This window comes from Triplophysa rosa, linkage group LG7, assembly GCF_024868665.1.
Source record: "Triplophysa rosa linkage group LG7, Trosa_1v2, whole genome shotgun sequence".
NCBI lineage: Eukaryota > Metazoa > Chordata > Actinopteri > Cypriniformes > Nemacheilidae > Triplophysa > Triplophysa rosa.
This window is the reverse complement of record NC_079896.1, coordinates 160,523-182,866: the sequence shown is the minus strand read 5'-3', so window position 1 is coordinate 182,866 and position 22,344 is coordinate 160,523. Positions and strand designations below refer to the sequence as shown.

Genomic DNA, 22,344 nt, shown 5'->3' with positions numbered 1-22,344 from the left:
TTACAAATCAGCTGTCTTTGTTTTGTGTTTTTGATATTTTGGAGATATTCTTTGAATTCATAATTCGTTTTTAGACTTCGGTAAAATTGTAATTTGCTCTGTGTTTTTGTTTCGTGTTCCCAATGTTCCAGATATGTGGCTTTAGTTTGTTTAGTAATTAGATTTGTTCTGATGTTTGAGGCAGTGGGGGTCTCAGACTGGTCAGTGTTAGTGAGTCTTGTGATGAGTTGGCTCAGCGGACTCTTTTCTGGGGTCAGTTCTTGTGTTTGTAAAGCTTTATGCTGTAGGGAATTTGTGGGGCTTGATTTTAAATGCATCCAGAATTTTAGGGATCTTTTTTGTATATTAATAACTAATGGGAATCGGCCTAATTCTGATCTACATGCATTATTGGGGGTTTTCCGTTGTACTTTTAAGATCATTTTGCAGAATTCTGTATGTAGGGTTTCTGTGGGATGTTTCTCCCATCTAGTGTAGCTCTGATCACTGAGTGGACCCCAGACCTCACTTCCATACAGTGCTGTATTATACTGTCAAAGATTTTACACCACATTTTAATGGGTAAATCAATATTTTGGATATTTTTCTTTATGGCATACATACTGTAGCTCTCTCTCTCTCATCTGTGGGTGTCTGTCTCTCTCTCATTTCTGACTCTCTCATATGTGTGTGTGTGTGTGTGTGTGTGTGTGTGTGTCTGTCTCTCTCTCTCTCATCTCTGTCTCTCTCATATGTGTGTGTGTCTCTCATCTCTCTGTAGGTCGTGTAGGAACCCCTCACTTCATGGCTCCGGAGGTGGTGAAGCGGGAGCCGTACGGGAAGCCTGTTGATGTTTGGGGATGTGGGGTGATTCTCTTCATCCTGATAAGTGGCTGTTTGCCTTTTTATGGCACTAAGGAGCGTTTGTTTGAAGCCATCGTGAAAGGGAAATACAAGGTAGTGTTCCATTATGAAGAAGAGATCCCTGTACATGCATCCCTTTCACACAGTGATTCTGCTCAATTGCACTTACATTATCACAACTGGTCTTTTACCAGTAAGACACCATTCACATATTTGCACCAAAATACAGCTGAACTGTCATTAAACAGTTTCATTAAAGTTTCCTTTAAACGGCCGCAGTGATTGGCCCAAACCAAACATGCTTAGACCTCATATTCAGTTACTTCTCTTACCAGAAAATGACCAGAAGTGATTTCCTGATCAGGTTGTGACATAATAACCCAACTTCCAAACTCTAGTGTGCTGTCTTCTTAGGGAGCATTGCAAGACATCATAAAAATGTGTGCATGTTTGAGAAACGCGTTGTAGACGTTGGAGAGATTTGTATGGAGTAGTTGATGTAGTCTGGTGTTGTGTTTGTTTGTCAGATGAACCCGCGGCAGTGGGGTCACGTATCTGAGAGCGCTAAAGATCTTGTGCGTCGTATGCTGATGCTGGACCCCGCCGAGAGGATCACTGTCTATGAAGCACTCAACCATCCCTGGCTCAAGGTCATGCACACACTGTGAAATGTCTGTCTTGAAAGTGAATGTTTTGTCTGATTGAGTGAAATGAGAGATTGTGTCACTCACAGCAGTTATTATTTCCTGTTTCAGAAATGCAAAAGCCTTTCATGTGTTTGCTGTTTCTGTGATTTGTGTTGTACAGGAGAGAGATCGTTACTCTTATAAGATTCACCTGCCAGAGACGATAGAACAGCTGAGGAAGTTTAATGCTCGGAGGAAGCTGAAGGTACATAACACACGACATACCAGAGCACACACACACACACAGTTTACTCATCGGCTCTTTGTGCTTGTGTGGATGGGTTCTTATTCAGTCATCACACATAAGCAGAGAATCATGGGTCAGGAAAGTGTTGAGAGGCTCACGTCGTTTATATGACACTGCTGAAGGTTTCAGGCATTGTGATTGACACATCGGTTTGCCACATGAAAGACGTTTTTTCAGTCAGACTAAGAGCAGATGGATGATGATTCGTGTCATAAGCGTGTGTAAAGGTCAACAGCTTGTATTGATGGAAATGATCCTCCGCTGCTTAACCGCTGCTGTCAGTATTTCATGAACTAAACTAAATGAAGCCGTTGACGTGTGTGATTGACAGGGGGCCGTGCTCGCTGCCGTCTCCAGCCACAAGTTCAACTCCTTCTATGGTGACCCACCCGAAGACCTCCATGACTTCTCTGAGGACCCCACATCTTCAGGTACATGACATCATTATCTCAGTCACCATCTGAATGTTGAGCTGAGAGGGACATCTGAGGAAACGTGGCTCACAGGACACACCTCAACCAACAACTGCTCCATAAACTTGCTCATCTCAACACAAACTCCTTTACACACTTTACTCAACTCAACTTTATTTATATAGCGCTTTTGACAATTTTCATTGTTACAAAGTAGCTGTACATGAGACATATTGACTATAAGCAAAACAATTAAAGTTGTACCTGTAAAAACAAGAAAAAGTTGAAAACAAAAGACAGACACACCCACATATAAAACACTCCACATACACAATATGCACATGTAGTAACACACATAGACATAGAGACACGCACACACATACACACATGCACACACACACACACGCACGTACGTACGTACACAGACAAGTACGCACACACACACACTCAGTGAGAGCACACATTTAAGATAAAGGAGAGAGAAGCACAGGTCAAATATAACAGACTGTAAATTCCTATATGCAATATTAATTAAGTAAAACTTTAAAATTCTAAAGCAGCCCCCCCGGCCAGGCAAATAGTGCAAAAACAGTATGCAAACGGTGGCGAGGAACCCAAAACTCTAATGGAGAAAAAAAACCTCAGGAGAACCCAGGCCCAACCAGGGGATTCCAGTTCCCCTCTGGCAAAAGCTGCTGCCTCTGCACAAGCTCCAGAGAGCTTGCACAACAAGGCTAAATAAAATAAATAAACTTAATAATAAAATAAATTATAGTTTAAGATTATCATTAATAATCTAATAGCATTTGAAATTTTGTGGTGAAGACATGTCAGGAGACCGCGTCCTTCTTTATCCAGCTCTATCATCTCAGCTCTTGTCAGGTCCCCACTTCCCATTCTCCGCTCTACCATCAGGTCAGGCCATGAACTGCATCCTGCTCGCTGTGGTAACCTTGGAACAATGAGACAAGACTGGCTGAGAGTAGAGTACTGTTCTGTACTCTTTGATGCAACAAGTACATCAGTTGTGTTTTTGGTTCCGGTTGATCTAACTAATGCAGCCTAAACCCTCAGAGGATTTATATTATGGAAGAGTAGTGTATGCAAGATTAAAAAGATGCATCTTTAGTCTAGATTTAAATTGACAGAGTGTGTCTGCCTCCCGGACAGTGCAGGGAAGACTATTCCAAAGTTTAGGCGCTAGATAGGAAAAGGATCTACCACCTGCACTTGATTTTGAAATTCTACTTTACATGATGAGTAATGAAGTAATAGTGGAGGAGTAATGATGGAGTAAAGTAGCCCTCTGAATCTGTCTGTCGGGTTGGATTGCTTCACTTCACACTTTCTGTTCAGTAAATCCGACTTAATCCAGATGATGTCAGCAGCTTTGGTGTTTCTGCTGTCTGGGCTTTATGCAAATGGTTTAGCGTGTGAATGTCAATATGAAATTCATAATGACAGTCAGGTTTGGAGGTAATCTCTCTCTCTCTCTCTCTATTATTGTCTTCAGTCAGAATCAAGCAGAAGGGCTGAATGAACGTCTGTCTGATCTTCTGCACTGTATTTAACACATCTCACTGATCTCTCCACCGGCACACATAACACCGGCTCTAAACCTCTGATCTGTGTGTTGGAGTTATTCTGCTCACAGATGTGAGGAAGGCTTTTCTGTCACCATCAGCAGCTCATGATTTTCACTTCCTGTAACTGTGATGTGCAGGAGATCATTGTGTTAAGAGCTGCGGCCGGAGCGTATGTCAGACCTTCATCACGCTGACAGTCATGTGTAGTATCACTGTATGTAAAAATGTATATATAGCGCTGGAACAAAACAAATCCGCTAACCGTGTTTTATTTTTGTTCTTGATGATCACAAACTGAAACATGAGAACGTTTAGAACAAACCAATGATGAGTCAGTAAAGAAACGCTTTCACACACGAGGCTTAAGACTAGTCCCAGACTAAAATAGCCCTGAAGCAGTGGGTTACAGTGCGCTTTATAACGGCATGAGTCATTAAAACCCCTCAGCTGTTATTAAATGCTCTGTAACCCACTGCTTCACACGGCTTATTGCTTTTATAAAACACTTATTCCATATGCGTAGCAATATTTCATAGAATATGAATAAAGTATAATATGAATAAAGGTTTCATAGAATAAAGTAAATAAAGTGATATTCAGGCTACGTAATGTGGTCAGCCAATCAGAATCAAGGACCAGAACTGACCGTTTTATAATGAAAGTTTGAGCTGTCTTAACTGAAAATAAATTGCCCTGACATATCTTAAAATAGGTCATTGCCATTGTTTTGTCTCAAGATGCACATCAGTAATATTTTTATCTAACCTATTATCTAATTTTAATGAAAGCGACTTAAATATCCTAATTTAACGAAGGCATAGTTCTCTCTTAATTTAAGCCCTGTCTCTGTAACCGTTCCTTTCTGTTTAAAACTAAACATTTTAAACTCATCAATTCTGATAGAGTCATATGTGTAAAGTTGTTGATATCAAATAGAAATGAGATCTGACCCAAATGAACATCTCTCAATATTCCCAAAGCATTGAACATGGAACAAAACACACACAGTAAGTACAAACATGAGAGTCAAATTAAAAGAAGGTGCTGAGTAAGAGATAAAATATAGAATGAAATATCAAATAAAGTATATGTAAATAAACAAATGAAATTAAAATATGTAGATTTCAGGCAGAAAGATGAGAATGGAATAAAAGTAATCAGTGTATATGTGCATTGATTGTAACAGATGAAGGCAGTAGTTTGTGCAGCTGATGTGTGTCTCTTCTCCTGTTTCTGAAAGTGTTTCTCTCTCACATCTTTAAATTGATCACAATGAAGGAGAAAGTGTGTCTCAGTCTCCACCTCAGCAGTGTCACAGTGTGCACAGACTCCATGTTTGTCTGTGTCTGCCTCTCTCTACGGCCAGACTGTGATCACTGTGTCTGTATTTGGTCAGGATCCGTCTCTGTTTCACATCTCCAACAGCATCTCGCTCTCTCTCTGTCTGATGCGATGCAGAGGTGTAAAGTACTTGAGTATTTTACTCTCAGGGATCAAGTATCTTTACTTTTTTTACTAGTGTTTTTACTTTAGAAACATTTTACTTCCCATATACTGTATAATAAAGCATGGCATATATCATACTTTTTAGTCAACTACATTTGAAAAATAAATGGCAATTTTTACATTTAAAAAAGTACACTAAAAGCCTAAGTACTTTTTTACTTGTACTTGAGTATTAAAGGTAAAAAAACATGGAAAAATGTATTTTATGAAATGTAGTGGAGTAAACTATATATATATATACGGTATACAGTATATGCTTCATAATGTAGTCAAGTCAAATTTCCCAATGTAGAAACACTCTGATAAAGATACTGGTTACATGTAGTTGAGTAAAATACTCAGAGCCTCTGACGTGCTCTGTTTGTGTCTATAATGTACAGCTGAATCTCTATCGCTCAACACACCATCAGTTCCATACGTCCACACCTGACTGATGTGACAGATGTTCATTATTTTAGCCTGTCAATGTTTCCTCAGATGTCAATTCTTCTCTCTCTCTCTCTCTCTCTCTCTCTCTCTGCTCTGGCTCTTCTTCTTTCTAAGCTCACGGTGTTGTTGATGTTTCTAATGCTGCGTGTGCTGTAGGATTGCTTGCTGCAGAAAGTAGGTACCCCTCTCCCGATCACCACCTTAAACATCTTCATCTGTGGTGCATGCTGCATGCATATCATCCCTCCATCACATCTTCTCATCCTGAGAGCAGAAACATGAAACTCATTTCAGAAACAACAGTGATGCCTCCATCACAACTCTGACTTTCACCGGATTCAACTGATCGTGAGACGCTGATGGTTGTGTGTGTGTGTGTGTGTGTGTGTTTAGGGGCTGTGTCTCAAGTACTGGACAGTCTAGAGGAGATCCACGCGCTGACTGACTGCAGTGAGAAAGATCTGGACTTCCTGCACAGCGTCTTCCAAGACCAACATCTGCACACACTGCTAGACGTAAGCACACGCACGCATGCACGGGTTAGTCAGGTGCAGTGGTTTTCTGATTAAACGCATCATTATGTTCTTCACTTCAGACGCTCTTCACTGACCGCTCACACGCTAACTGACACTTCCGTTATCATTTCAAGCTTTGATTCTTCCGTCACATTCTTCCTTCAATCACGTATTATTATTAAATACTGCAAGTTGTTTGTTTGTTTATTTATTCATTATATCGTTTACAGTTTTATATTTTATAGTATATATACAGTATATATATTATAGTTATGAATTTGTTTGGTATGGTTGAGTGAAATGGTGTGTGTGATGATTCATGCAGTGAAGACACATTCCACCCACAGTCTAGACGACAGTCAGATGAAAGTCCTGCTGAAGATTCTCGACTAGAGTGACACTCATCTACTCTGCCTTCAGTTTGGGTTTTGTCTCCTATAATGTACGGCGGGATGTGGTGAACGTCTGTGTAACGCTGTGCTGTTAAAGTTCATCGTGTTGCTTATGTTTGCAGAAACTGGCTGTGTGTGTGCGCGCGCGCGCGTGTGTGTGTGTGCGTGCGTGCGTGTGTGTGTGTGAAAACAAGCGCTTTGAGAAAAAAATAATTAACTCTGATGAGAGACAGAGAGCTCAGTATATTGAAATATATTTTTGTGTTATTGATTAATTAAATTTTTCTAAAAAAAATTCATTCTTTGAGTTAGTGTTTAGTATTAGTTCACCAATTCTTGGGTTAGGGGACAAACGTGTTTTAGAATAGACGTTAGTGTTTATATTTTTTAATATTACATCATTTAGAAATGGACAAAGGTCCTGGCTAATGAATTATTAAAAAAAACATTTATTCACTTAATTTGTCAACTGGATCACTGACACTTCTCTGTATCCATTTCACATGAGTGTGAAGTCTTAAGTTATTTAATAATGGTGTTCAGTAAAGAAACTAAATGATAAAATACATTTTCACACTTATTTTTCAAACGCTGATTGACAAGGCAATGAATTAAGAAAACAAACCAATTTTTAGTTATATACAATTTTTTTAGTAGTGTTTTGGGTTATTCACGGTGTCCTGTTGCTCGCTGGAAAAATACTCCAAGCATTTTGTCTCTTGTGGGGACATTCGTACACACAAGGAAAACAGGTTATAAATGATGGTTTTTTATATTTGGTTTAGGGTTGGTGGGGAGAATATGCAGTTTGTACAGTATAAAAATTCATTTCTATGGAAAGTCCCCATAAAACATAGAAACGCAAGTTCATACCGAATGCACCACACAAGAATTAGTTTAAATGTAAAACAAACGTTATTTGTTAAATATATTTGCAGAAAAGATGGCTGAAATATTGTACAAACATATCCTACATGTTCAGAAAAAATACAAATAATAATAAATATTTCTTAGTCAAAGTAGACATTCAGTTTTAGAGGTCAATTCAAAAAGTCAAGGCAATTACATGTATTCATTTCTCAGACGCTTTTATCCAAAGTGACATTAAAATTCTAAATGACACACCAGTAGTGTAACACCAGTAGAGTACCTATTGAGTATTTATTAGGGTTAAACCCCCTAACCCTTAAAGTAAATGTTCAGTAAAAAAACAACACATTTCAGAGTGTCACCATCACGCAAATAACCCGTGTAACGTTAATATCACACATACAGTAACGTCATTAGTTCTTTACGGGTTTGTTTGCATTGAACTGTGCTGCTTTAAACGTGGTTTCCTACAAATATCACGGTATTAATCATAGTTTTCAACGCGCATGAAACGCATTCTAAAAACGCGACGCTTAAATGAAAAGAAAGTTCAACTCGCGTGTTAGAACCTTGAGTTTTTCCCTCTGTTTTCCGACGCATTCATAGTCTGTTCAGTGTTCAGTTCGCGCGCGCGCGCGTCACTCAGAGCGCCGCCGGTTAATCACGTGCGCCATCATGCGGTCGATTTATCACTCGCCCTACTAAATTCATCTGTGATAACGTAATTAACATCACGAGACAGCATGAGAATAATTCCCCGCACACAGGAATAGTTTCAATTTACATCTGAGCCATTTGTGTTTCTCTCAGTTGAAGACGTCTTGATAAATAGAACAGAAATACCTCGATTCATCCCATAACTACTGACAGAAGTGTTCACACTGTGATGATGGAGTTCAAGCTGTAGTAATATTATATCATTATCAGATCATATGTGTCAGACTGTGGACAAACGGCTCTTTCCAGTTTACATCATTAAAATACCTGTCTGACAGATTTGATGCAAAGTGAAAACATGTTTCTGATATAGGCCATTTAGGATTTATTACAGTATATCTACCGTTTGACATTTAAGAATGAAGTGCAGATTTATTCTTTTGAACAATAATTTAAGACAGGTTTTCCAAGAATTGAGCATTTGATAATTTTATTAATAAAGATAGCTTTTGTGTATGTTACGCTTTTCTATTATCTCAAGAATCAGGTTCTTACGTTTAAACACTTTGAATCTCCCCTGACTCTATATATTTTCAATATTGTCGAAAGGCTATAAAATGTTTTAGGTTTATTACACCCGTCTTGGCATTTATTTCCTTGTTTAATTCAAAAGGGACAGTGTACATTACAATAATTGCAATCCCCCTCAAAATGTTTATAATCTAGTTTATAATAAAAAAATATACAGGTGCTGGTCATATAATTAGAATATCATCAAAAAGTTGATTTATTTCACTAATTCCATTCAAAAAGTGAAACTTGTATATTATATTCATTCATTACACACAGACTGATATATTTCAAATGTTTATTTCTTTAATTTTGATGATTATAACTGACAACTAATGAAAATCCCAAATTCAGTATCTCAGAAAATTAGAATATTACTTAAGACCAATACAAAGAAAGGATTTTTAGAAATCTTGGCCAACTGAAAAGTATGAACATGAAAAGTATGAGCATGTACAGCACTCAATACTTAGTTGGGGCTCCTTTTGTCTGAATTACTGCAGCAATGCGGCGTGGCATGGAGTGGATCAGTCTGTGGCACTGCTCAGGTGTTATGAGAGCCCAGGTTGCTCTGATAGTGGCCTTCAGCTCTTCTGCATTGTTGGGTCTGGCATATCGCATCTTCCTCTTCACAATACCCCATAGATTTTCTATGGGGTTAAGGTCAGGCGAGTTTGCTGGCCAATTAAGAACAGGGATACCATGGTCCTTAAACCAGGTACTGGTAGCTTTGGCACTGTGTGCAGGTGCCAAGTCCTGTTGGAAAATGAAATCTGCATCTCCATAAAGTTGGTCAGCAGCAGGAAGCATGAAGTGCTCTAAAACTTCCTGGTATACGGCTGCGTTGACCTTGGACCTCAGAAAACACAGTGGACCAACACCAGCAGATGACATGGCACCCCAAACCATCACTGACTGTGGAAACTTTACACTGGACCTCAAGCAACGTGGATTCTGTGCCTCTCCTCTCTTCCTCCAGACTCTGGGACCCTGATTTCCAAAGGAAATGCAAAATTTACTTTCATCAGAGAACATAACTTTGGACCACTCAGCAGCAGTCCAGTCCTTTTTGTCTTTAGCCCAGGCGAGACGCTTCTGATGCTTCCTGCTGCTGACCAACTTTATGGAGATGCAGATTTCATTTTCCAACAGGACTTGGCACCTGCACACAGTGCCAAAGCTACCAGTACCTGGTTTAAGGACCATGGTATCCCTGTTCTTAATTGGCCAGCAAACTCGCCTGACCTTAAGCCCATAGAAAATCTATGGGGTATTGTGAAGAGGAAGATGCGATATGCCAGACCCAACAATGCAGAAGAGCTGAAGGCCACTATCAGAGCAACCTGGGCTCTCATAACACCTGAGCAGTGCCACAGACTGATCCACTCCATGCCACGCCGCATTGCTGCAGTAATTCAGGCAAAAGGAGCCCCAACTAAGTATTGAGTGCTGTACATGCTCATACTTTTCATCTTCATATTTTTCAGTTGGCCAAGATTTCTAAAAATCCTTTCTTTGTATTGGTCTTAAGTAATATTCTAATTTTCTGAGATACTGAATTTGGGATTTTCGTTAGTTGTCAGTTATAATCATCAAAATTAAAAGAAATAAACATTTGAAATATATCAGTCTGTGTGTAATGAATGAATATAATATACAAGTTTCACCTTTTGAATGGAATTAGTAAAATAAATCAACTTTTTGATGATATTCTAATTATATGACCAGCACCTGTATATACCAGGGCTCGACATTAACGCTTGTCCGGGACAAGTGAATGTTTTGTATGGGCAAGTGAGAGAGAATCTTACTTGCCCGACCGGACAAGTAACTTGAAAAACAAAACAGTGGGACATATATGTAGAATAATAAGAATATGTGCATTAGACAGAGCTCAGAGCTGCGTGTTTGTGTGACAATAATCAATGCGCATCGCACTGAGTCCATGTAACTACACGCGGACGCGGAATCCTGTTATTTAATGTCATCTGGCTGTTCTGCGTGTCTGAGTGAATTATGTGCACAGTTTAACATACAACACGAGTGATGGTCGAGGATTTATCTGCGTCTGCACTGTATGAGGATATGAACACATGAACTTCATCTCCAGGGTTTCTCTGAGAGTTTTTTTACGATCGTTTTACTGTTTGAGTGAAGCTATCTGCAAACAAGCGTCTTCCCGAAGACCCGTCAAAATAAAAGTCCCGTTAACTTGAACATTCAGACAAAAAATACTGTAGTGTACTATAGTATTTGCTATTGAAAATTGAAGTGCCCTTGTAGTAAATTGATAAACACTGTATACTATAGTAAAGTTCAAAAACAATATAGTAAGAATTTTACTGCAGTTTACTATAGTAAATTCTATAGTATACTACAGTAATTTATGTGGACAAATATACCACTATTGTATTGTAAAGGAAAAACACAGAATTTAGAAATATTAAAACAAATTTAGGTAATCTAAAAATGATACGGCCCTAATTTATCCATCTGTACGTAACATGAATGTCTTTTGTCAGTTATCTCTTATCTGCCTATTCATAATGAACTACACTTGCACATTTCTGCCTGTGCTACCAAACTTTAAACCTCTCTAGCACCAGTGCTATGTGCAAAAAAAGTTAATTTACAGCCTTAACACTAATAATAATTACTGCTTGCCTTTGTTTTATAGCAGTCACGGAGAGTAGGCCTATAACCAAATTCAGGCGGCCAAAGCAGACACTAGTTAAAATGCTTAGACGTAAACTCGACCAATCTAAATCCGAAACAATTATATTGATTATATTATAATTCAAATGAAATATATATTTTTTATCTTTGGACAAGTAATTTTTGTAGTCACACAAGTGAATGACAAATTCACCACATGACAATGCTTAATGTCAAGCCCTGTATACAGTATATAGGTTGTTGATTATAAAGAAGCCATTTCTTAAAATGATATTGATGCAACCTCTCTCCACTGGTGTGATGCTCGAGCAAAATAAGTTTTCCTACGTGGAATTCTGCAAAGGGCTCTATCTGCACCTCTAGTTACTCTTGTTGCAATAGATTTGAAATGAATGAAATCAGCCAAACCACACATGATCTTATAAACCAAACAAACACTTTGTCATAGACACTTACATAGAATGGGAGATTTTTGCTAGTGAAGTTAAATCAGGAAGGTGTGGGCACAGTTTCATGAGTTCTTTCTGACCCCGCCCCCTTCTGTTTTCTGCTTCACTTTCGGTCCTACTGTACTGTATTATTACAGGCAAAAACCACAACAGTAAAAACCTTAAATATATACATATCTATGCCATCACATAACATCAGACGTGTGTGTGTGAGCTACAGAAGAAGATTCATTTCTGTTCTTGTGTGTGTGTTACAGCTGTATGATAAGATCAACAGCAGATCTTCACCTCAGATCAGAAATCAACCCAGTGATGCTGTTCAGAGAGCTAAAGAGGTACACAGACATCTTCCCTTGACACATGACATCGCTCGCTGACATCACGTCACGTCTCATGTTGTGTCGGTTCACAGGTGCTGGAGACCATCTCCTGTTACCCTGAGAACATGGAGGCTAAAGAGCTCAAGAGAATTCTCACACAGCCTCATTTCATGGTGGGTTTTCTGCAGACGAATGATCGTTTCACTGTGAAGTTATTGTGTGCTGAAGTGAGGACACTGGTTAAAGATCCAGCAGAACAGGTGCTTGAACAGCCGTGTGGCTTTAATACAGCCGAGGCTGATCAGGATGAGGTTGTTGCTCTGGAGACGCGGGTCACGGAGGGAGACGGTGGGGGGGTCAGTAGAAGGAAGATCCCAGCCTGTGCTTACACAGAGCTCACACGGTTCATACATGGAGTACTACACGCACGAAATCAACACGGATACAGAGTACCTGCTCTGGAAGACGAGGGTGAGGAATTCTGGGATAGCTGGAACAGAACCGTGCGTTTATAAAGAGATTAGCCGGTAAAGATTTAGACTGAAACGTGTATTTCACGTCCACCTGCTGGCTTAGATTGTAAGCAGTTCATAAGAGGAACGTCAGTTTCTGGTGTTTCTATGTTTTCAAACATTGATTTCTTCAAGATGCGTGTCAGTTCGAGAGCGTTCTTAGTCGGTTACTGACTCTATTCTGTTAAGTGGCTAACCTTGGTGTCTGACCCAGAAGATATTTTTACACATGTCACACACACACAATCAACCAACTACTGGTCTGAGGATGGGAATATGACTATTTTCTCTGGGTTGGGTTTTATGTTGTTATTAAGAGGTTACATGTACTCATTACTCTGTGTGTATGTCACATGAACATGTTTGAATCTACTAATCATCTAAATATATGTCCGATGACTCTGAACTGTGATGTGTATTTAATGATGTGTGTTATGAGTCAGTGTTTAGAGATGAATGTGCTGTTTGATGTGTGTGGATCCACGCAGGCTTTATTGCAGACGCATGATGTGGTGGCTCATGAAGTATACAGCGATGATGCTTTGAGAGTGACACCTCCTCCGACCTCGCCGTACCTGAATGGAGACTCGCCCGAGAGCGTCAATGGAGACATGGACCTGGAGAATGTCACGCGTGTTCGTCTCGTGCAGTTCCAGAAGAACACAGATGAACCCATGGTACTGAACTCACACGGCAGAAAACTTCACAGTTCTCAATGTTCATGTTGATAGCACAGTATTCACCCCACAAAGCTAAATGTAAATATTGTTTACTTGAGGAAGGCTTGAAGTGTTTCAATCTGCTAGTAACAAAATGAAAGACCAATGACATCTTGTGTATTTCATTGTGTATAAATACAGAGAGCACACTGAGCTTGTCATGTGATTTGTAAATTGTTTTTGCAGGGTATTACTCTGAAGATGAACGATCTCAATCACTGCATCGTAGCCAGAATAATGCATGGAGGAATGATCCATAGACAAGGTATTGACAATGATTCGCTGTGCAGTGATTCTCTTTATGATTCACTGTACACTGATTCTCTTTATGATTCACTGTACACTGATTCTCTTTATGATTCACTGTACACTGATTCTCTTTATGATTCACTGTACACTGATTCTCTTTATGATTCACTGTACACTGATTCTCTTTATGATTCACTGTACACTGATTCTCTTTATGATTCACTGTACACTGATTCTCTTTATGATTCACTGTACACTGATTCTCTTTATGATTCACTGTACACTGATTCTCTTTATGATTCACTGTACACTGATTCTCTTTATGATTCACTGTACACTGATTCTCTTTATGATTCACTGTACACTGATTCTCTTTATGATTCACTGTACACTGATTCTCTTTATGATTCACTGTACACTGATTCTCTTTATGATTCACTGTACACTGATTCTCTGTATGATTCACTGTACACTGATTCTCCGTATGATTCACTGTACACTGATTCTCTTTATGATTCACTGTACACTGATTCTCCGTATGATTCACTGTACACTGATTCTCCGTATGATTCACTGTACACTGATTCTCTTTATGATTCACTGTACACTGATTCTCTTTATGATTCACTGTACACTGATTCTCTTTATGATTCACTGTACACTGATTCTCTTTATGATTCACTGTACACTGATTCTCTTTATGATTCACTGTACACTGATTCTCTTTATGATTCACTGTACACTGATTCTCTTTATGATTCACTGTACACTGATTCTCTTTATGATTCACTGTACACTGATTCTCTTTATGATTCACTGTACACTGATTCTCTTTATGATTCACTGTACACTGATTCTCTTTATGATTCACTGTACACTGATTCTCTTTATGATTCACTGTACACTGATTCTCTGTATGATTCACTGTACACTGATTCTCCTTATGATTCACTGTACACTGATTCTCTTTATGATTCACTGTACACTGATTCTCTTTATGATTCACTGTACACTGATTCTCTTTATGATTCACTGTACACTGATTCTCTTTATGATTCACTGTACACTGATTCTCTTTATGATTCACTGTACACTGATTCTCTTTATGATTCACTGTACACTGATTCTCTTTATGATTCACTGTACACTGATTCTCTTTATGATTCACTGTACACTGATTCTCTTTATGATTCACTGTACACTGATTCTCTTTATGATTCACTGTACACTGATTCTCTTTATGATTCACTGTACACTGATTCTCTTTATGATTCACTGTACACTGATTCTCTTTATGATTCACTGTACACTGATTCTCTTTATGATTCACTGTACACTGATTCTCTTTATGATTCACTGTACACTGATTCTCTTTATGATTCACTGTACACTGATTCTCTTTATGATTCACTGTACACTGATTCTCTTTATGATTCACTGTACACTGATTCTCTTTATGATTCACTGTACACTGATTCTCTTTATGATTCACTGTACACTGATTCTCTTTATGATTCACTGTACACTGATTCTCTTTATGATTCACTGTACACTGATTCTCTTTATGATTCACTGTACACTGATTCTCTTTATGATTCACTGTACACTGATTCTCTTTATGATTCACTGTACACTGATTCTCTTTATGATTCACTGTACACTGATTCTCTTTATGATTCACTGTACACTGATTCTCTTTATGATTCACTGTACACTGATTCTCTTTATGATTCACTGTACACTGATTCTCTTTATGATTCACTGTACACTGATTCTCTGTATGATTCACTGTACACTGATTCTCCTTATGATTCACTGTACACTGATTCTCTTTATGATTCACTGTACACTGATTCTCTTTATGATTCACTGTACACTGATTCTCTTTATGATTCACTGTACACTGATTCTCTTTATGATTCACTGTACACTGATTCTCTTTATGATTCACTGTACACTGATTCTCTTTATGATTCACTGTACACTGATTTTCCTGCATGATTCACTGTACACTGATTCTCTTTATGATTCACTGTACACTGATTCTCCGTATGATTGACTGTACAGTGGTTCTATCTATGATCGGTTATGGCTAGAAGGGATACAGCTACCTCCACTGGGCATGCACACTTCAATACCGCATAATTTTTGTCACGCCGACAACAGTTATTTACTATTTTTTTATTATTGTAAGGTTAGGTTTAGGGTTGGGGTAGGCGTTATCTAACGCAATTTATTGTAATTTTATGGCGAGATTTTGCATCACTTCCGGCCGTAGCTATATCCCTTCTAGCCACAACTGATTCTCGTATGATTCACTATATGACTGACTGTAGTGTTTGTTCTACTCATGTGCTCATGTACACACGTGTGTGTGTTTGTGTTTCTCAGGGACGCTGCACGTGGGAGATGAGATCCGTGAGATAAACGGCATCAGTGTGGCCAATCAGACTGTGGAACAGCTGCAGAAGATGCTTGTGCGTGTGTGTGATTGAAACATGTGTTAATGTTTAGAAAGCAGAGGTCTTTACTCTGACGTGTGTTGTTGTTTTGTGTGTGGTCACACAGAGAGAGATGAGGGGCAGTATCACGTTTAAGATTGTACCGAGCTACCGCAGTCAGTCTTTGTCCTGTGACGTAAGTGTTTCCTTCTCACTGCTCGTATCCACACAGGCTTATGATTATCACTATCATCTCTTCTTACAAGACATGTTCACACCATAAACTCAACATCTAAATCTGGCTTCACATCATCTGGTCATTTATTTATTCAGTAATTTGGTGCATTAACATTAGCGTGAAGAAACATCACAGTCATCAGTCGTACAGACAGGAACATTTTCAGTTATAAATTCTTTCACTTTTAACATAAAATGTAGTATCAATTGTCTTGACAAAAGAAGTTACTGATGTTTTCTTGTGATGTTTCAGAAAGAGTCACCGGATCTGTCCAGACAGTCTCCTGCTAACGGATACTCCAGCGTCACCAGCTCCATCTTAGTAAGACTTTCACTGTGTTTCTCCAGCATCTCTCAGTCCTGTCAAAACAAACAAAACACACATTTAACATCTCATTATTCTTTCTTTTTTTAGCTAAAATGAACCAGCAGCTTGTAATAATAATTTCACTTCAAAATGACGTCAGACCACCTTCAGTGCACTTCTCATTCACACAATAGATGTTGTTGAATATTACTGAATGTTTTTAGTAGTTGTAGTTTTCTCTTCATTCTGAATAAGGTTTTTATTTTGGTCAAAAGTAAATAATTTCAGAGTTGTCTTTGATGAAATCATTTTAGGTCATTTTTAAGGGTTTTGCTCATTTCTTAATGCAAGTTTGTGTGTTTACCATAATGGTTGCGAGTCATTTTAATAGAAAAATGTTTTGTGTGCAGGATTTACCATCAACTATCCAACCCAAAGGACGACCGGTGAGATTTCATTCATCTTCTGTGTGTGTGTGATGATGAAGATGTGTGTTTATGTGATTGGGTTATGATGTGCTGTTTCTCTTGTGTTGGTGTAATGTGTTTTTGCTGATGTGTGTGATGGTGGGATTGTGCTCCAGTAAAGTGTGTGCGTGTGTGTGGCTGTGATCAGATGTGTTACACAACAGTACTGTAGTAGTGTCAGTAAGTGAAGGCTTTATTAAATGTCACAGTGGTGTGAATGGACTTTAATGGTGTTTCTCCTTCACTCACTGCTCTGAATCCACTACTGCATCATCTGTGTGTGACGCTTTTAAACCTGTAGATCTCCAGCGCAGCAGTCAAGGATAAAATATTTCAGAAGGTGAGTTCCTCAGATTCAACCAAACCAGCAGACCTTCAGTCATATTTCATCTTTGTAGTACAGATCACTTGACAGGTGTCAGTCCTGTAGACTTTCAGCACCTTTAAATGATGATGTTACTCGTGTGCGTGTGAGGGAGATTTCACCATTACATTAAACTGACACCAGTACTGTAAACTCTCCATACAGCTGTTATAAAACTGCAAAAGAAACAAAGCTGACTTTCATCTCCATGTGTTTTTTCTCACTCTTGTTGCGTCACATGTTGTTTTTAGATATACGTGAGAGCGCAGTTTGAGTATGACCCCGCTAAAGACGACCTCATTCCTTGTAAAGAAGCGGGGATTCGCTTCCGGGTGGGTGACATCATTCAGATCATCAGTAAGGACGATCATAACTGGTGGCAGGGTAAACTGGAGAACACCAAGAACGCCACGGCGGGTCTGATCCCCTCGCCCGAGCTGCAGGAGTGGTGAGAGACGTCAGATAAAGCGAATGACACTGGATCAGTGGTCAGCTACATCTGAACACATGTGTGTATCTTCAGGCGTGTAGCGTGTATAGCCATGGAGAAAACCAAACAGGAGCAACAGGCCAGCTGTACGTGGTTTGGCAAGAAGAAGAAACAGTACAAGGACAAATATTTAGCCAAACACAACGCAGGTAACAAGCACCCGCAAAACATTTCACAATGAAGAGAGAAGGAGTCATTCATCTAGTGTTTGATGACCGACACACGTGTCTCATGATGTGTATGAATGTCAGCGGTGATGGACTGTGTTGCGAATGTGTTGATTTGTGACCGCATGTCTCCGAGCATGTGTGTGTGTGTGGCTGCTGCAGAACGTGTTGTGTTGTAATGTGTGTTTAACTGACCCTGTCCATTTTACACGCTGTCTCACCCTACCGGCCCCCCCGCATGTAAGTAACTAATCCTGTCCATCTTCTTTTGATCTGTCTTGAGTAACAGTTGTTGTTGTTGTTGTTAATTTGTCAGTGTTATTCAGAGCAGCAGTGAGAACCTGACTTGAGTTCAGATCATTTAATATGACTGACACACTTGTGTCTCAGTGAAACTTTAGTTTCTTTCTAGTGAGCCGCAGATCATTTCAAGAGTTGATTGACACATGCACTACTAAAACTCATCGACTCACACACTACTTTCTCCTGTCAAACACACCAATAACCACCATTATTATTGAGCTGTGATTCATTAGGCAAAACAGAGAAACGACACAATAATCTCACTTGGAAATGAATGTGAGCAGTTCAATATATGTTGTGATATTATGCCTCTTCTGAAGTCACATGATGATCTGCGTGAGGTTCACTCATACATTTCTAACCATCACGCACAGTTGATCTTTGGTCTGGCGATTCGCATCACGTGATCTGATGGTTTTATAGTACACATACTCACGCGCGCGCACACTCATCCTGCCCTCGTTCTCTTTCAGTGTTTGATCAACTAGATCTGGTGACGTATGAGGAGGTGGTGAAGTTACCCGCCTTCAAGAGGAAAACTCTGGTGCTGCTGGGTATGAACACACTAATGATTCTCACGAGTATTACGATGATCTGATCAGGAGCTGACCTGATGTTTCATGCAGGTGCTCACGGGGTCGGCAGGAGGCACATCAAGAACACGCTCATCGCAAAACATCCCGAGCGATTTGCGTATCCCATTCCACGTAAGATGGAATTTAAGACTTTAACGTCTGGAGTGAATTGAACGAACGTTAACGCCGTCTTTCCTCAACCATCAGACACGACCAGATCTCCCAAGAAGGACGAGGAGAACGGTAAGAACTACTTCTTTGTGACACACGAGCAGATGATGCAGGACATCTCTAATAATGATTATCTGGAGTACGGCAGCCACGAGGACGCCATGTACGGCACGCGCCTGGAGACCATCTGCAAGATCCACGAGGAGGGCATGGTCGCCATCCTGGACGTGGAGCCGCAGGTACTCTCGGACAATCAGATCCTTTGACCGGCGGTGTGCTGTGGGTTTAGCGAGCAGTTCTCATGGGATTTGTGTGTGTGTTTTTGGAAGGCGCTGAAGGTTCTGCGGACGGCTGAATTCGCACCGTATGTCGTGTTCATCGCTGCTCCGACTATAACGCCTGCTATGAGTGAGGTGAGGACGATCTGACCGCCTCCGTGTCATGCATTTTATTTCTCATCTGGCCATCAGTCTGTCTGCCGTTGCTTCTGTCACTCACTGCATGTGCGTTTCTGTGCCGTGATTTTTTTCCCTCGCTGTTCTCAGCTGGCCAGATGGTGCAGAAATCTGCCCGTGAGTACAGAGATACATCCAGAGTCATTCTGGGAAACGCTCACCTTTTCCATTCATACTCTCCTGCTACTTTTCCTCAGAAATGAACAGAATAATACGGCTGAGTGAGTTTGTAAAACCGCTTCGCTGCTCTTTCTTCCCGTCACGGACTGATATGATGATATCCGTCTCAAACTAAAAGCACTCGTGACGGAGTGAGATGTCCTCGTTCACATCAACGATATTACTTTATTATGACAGGCTGCTGACTGATATAAGCTGAACCGTTATTCACGTCCGTCGCTGAAAGATGAACGTTTCGTGGATTGACTCAGTAGCTCTATTGGTGTGTTGGTGCGTTTCAGTTTAGATAACACATCACTGATGTTCATGCGTGTCTGTGTTACAGGACGAATCTCTCCAGCGGCTGCAGAAAGAGTCGGAGGCTCTCCAGCGCTCTTATGCGCATTACTTTGATCAGACCGTTATCAATAATGAGATCGACGAGACCATCCGCCTGCTGGAGGAGGCCATCGATCTGGTGTCCAGCACCGCGCAGTGGGTCCCCGTGTCCTGGGTGTATTAGAGGATCCCCTCGTTCATCTGTCAGACTCCTCGTTGAATGCGTCCGGCCCGCCGCGGGAACTGCTCTCGCGCAGTGCTGTATATACTTATACATATTATAAATATCTATAAATATGAATATATACGTCTTTGATCTATGTCCTGTACTTATAACGATGGGGAGGGGGGGGTTGACGATGACGTTTTCTACAGTTTTCTTTTTAAACGTACGAGACGGCGTCTCAGAGCAATGATGAGCACAGTCAGACTCCGCCCACCTCGAACACCATAGAGACAGAGCGCAACGCGTCATAATCTGAAAACCACGCCCACCAGGGGGACAACAATCCAACCCTCTCCATTGACTTTCTATTGCGGGAAGCTGCCTCCTTGTCATTTATGACTTATAACAAAAAACAGAACGATGTTTAAAAACTACTGTGTGACGAGGTGTACAGTAGACGAGATAAAAAAACAGAACTACGCTTTTATAAGCTGTCGACCCAAAAAACGAGGGTTTAAGGACCCAAAAGTGGAGCGCAACATGGTGGCACAAGCTGTTGGAAAGCTGTTAACTATATTAGCACTCGCAAACATAACGTTACTACATAGCTATCCACATTCTAACAAGTTGCATACTGTCAAAATGCCACAGTTTAGAGCTTAGCTTACAGAAATATAACATTTTAAACTGATATTTGACTTACAATGACAAAATGTTCGTTAGGCATTCTGAGTGTGTCACGATCCCGCAATTGACCCATTCTTCTGCATCTGCTGATGCTTCACGTCTTATTGCCGGTGTTCTGAACACCTGTATCCACTTTTGTCTCCTTAAAGTCTGGCTTTTACAGTTCGGTAGCTTATAAAAACTTAGTTCTTTTTTTAGCTTGTCTGTACACCATGTCACACAGCAGCTTTTAGACATCGTTGTGTTTTTTGTTATAAGTCAGAAATGCCAAGGAGGCAGCTTCCCGCAACAGGAAGTCAATGGAGAAGGTTGGATCGTTTCCCGGTGTGGGCGTGGCCTACACGCGCTCTGTTTCTATTCAGTCCGAGCATAGTCTGTGGGCGTGGTCACTGTGACACGCCCACCGACAGTAGATAAGCACAGATGCCCGCGCGTGCCGTGTTCTCGTGCTGTGCCGCTGGTCGCCTGCAGAAGAAAAGCACGGAACAGACTCAGACTTTATTCATACCCTGTGTAGTGATGTGTTTGTAAGCTGTCCCGGGTTTGAGTTCATGTGCAGAACGGGGACGAAAATATTCATTCCTAGATCGATCGTTTCAGAAAATGTGCTGTCTTCTTGTTTTACTCCGAGAGAGGATTTTATTGTGTGTAAATGTTTCAATGGTGCGTACATTTTGCGATTGAAATGAACTGAAGAGTGTGTGTGTGTGTGTGTGTGTGTGTGTGTACAATACAGAACAGACTGTGAAGTCTTCATGTGTAAATTCCTCCTCATATGACAGAACTGCAGTTTGTTTGTTTGGTTTTTTATCTATTTCCTTTAATGTGTTGAAAAAGTAAATGGCTTTTGAAACCATGCATGTTGCTTTTTGTGGGGGGGGGCTGCTGCCCATTTGGGGTGTGGTGTCACAATGTTTATCGATATATCGTGTAACGCATCAATCGTCGCACTGAGCTTGACTGACATATAAATATATATACACATGATTTTTTATAGCAAGAGCTGTCATTTAACGCTTGTTTTGTCACGCGTGTTAGTAACTTCAATTATGTTTTGTAGCTTTAAGCTCATTCAGAGTGTGGTTGTTTTATTGAGGCCGTATAGTAATTTATCGCTAAATGTATTAACTCTAACATCTCTCTTTAGCACACCACATGTTTTCTATATTAAAAATAATGTCCGATAGCACAAAAAGGGCCGTTCTACTTCACGTGATGCTACGCAGACCGATCGGCGTGAACCGGGCGAAAGTACCGCGAGAGCGGTTTGAATGCTTCGGATACGGTCTGTTCTCGCGGTACTTTTGCTTGTCGTACGCCGTTCGGTCTGCGCAGCGCCGCATGAAGTCGAACTCGCATATCGACCACTGGATTACC

General features: G+C 40.2%; 1 protein-coding gene across 3 annotated transcripts; it reads left to right on the top strand.

Moving 5' to 3' along the window:
- Nucleotides 1-628: 628 nt before the first annotated feature.
- Nucleotides 629-20,985, top strand: LOC130556380 (peripheral plasma membrane protein CASK-like). 3 transcript variants are annotated; one of them, XM_057337315.1, is made up of 22 exons: nucleotides 633-936; nucleotides 1,371-1,493; nucleotides 1,651-1,734; nucleotides 2,108-2,207; nucleotides 5,867-5,884; nucleotides 6,104-6,225; nucleotides 12,097-12,174; nucleotides 12,252-12,332; nucleotides 13,160-13,348; nucleotides 13,577-13,655; nucleotides 16,031-16,116; nucleotides 16,208-16,276; nucleotides 16,571-16,639; nucleotides 17,035-17,070; nucleotides 17,393-17,431; nucleotides 17,707-17,903; nucleotides 17,979-18,094; nucleotides 18,904-18,969; nucleotides 19,042-19,122; nucleotides 19,198-19,400; nucleotides 19,491-19,574; nucleotides 20,122-20,985. In XM_057337315.1, exons 1-22 carry the CDS (start codon nucleotides 664-666, stop codon nucleotides 20,296-20,298), a joined length of 2,370 nt encoding a protein of 789 aa, XP_057193298.1. In that variant the 5' UTR covers nucleotides 633-663; the 3' UTR covers nucleotides 20,299-20,985. The 3 variants fall into 3 exon arrangements, with proteins under 3 accessions (XP_057193299.1, XP_057193298.1, XP_057193297.1); XM_057337314.1 differs by having other exon boundaries at nucleotides 638-936; nucleotides 18,889-18,969; XM_057337316.1 differs by lacking the exon at nucleotides 5,867-5,884 and having other exon boundaries at nucleotides 629-936; nucleotides 18,889-18,969.
- Nucleotides 20,986-22,344: the final 1,359 nt, after the last annotated feature.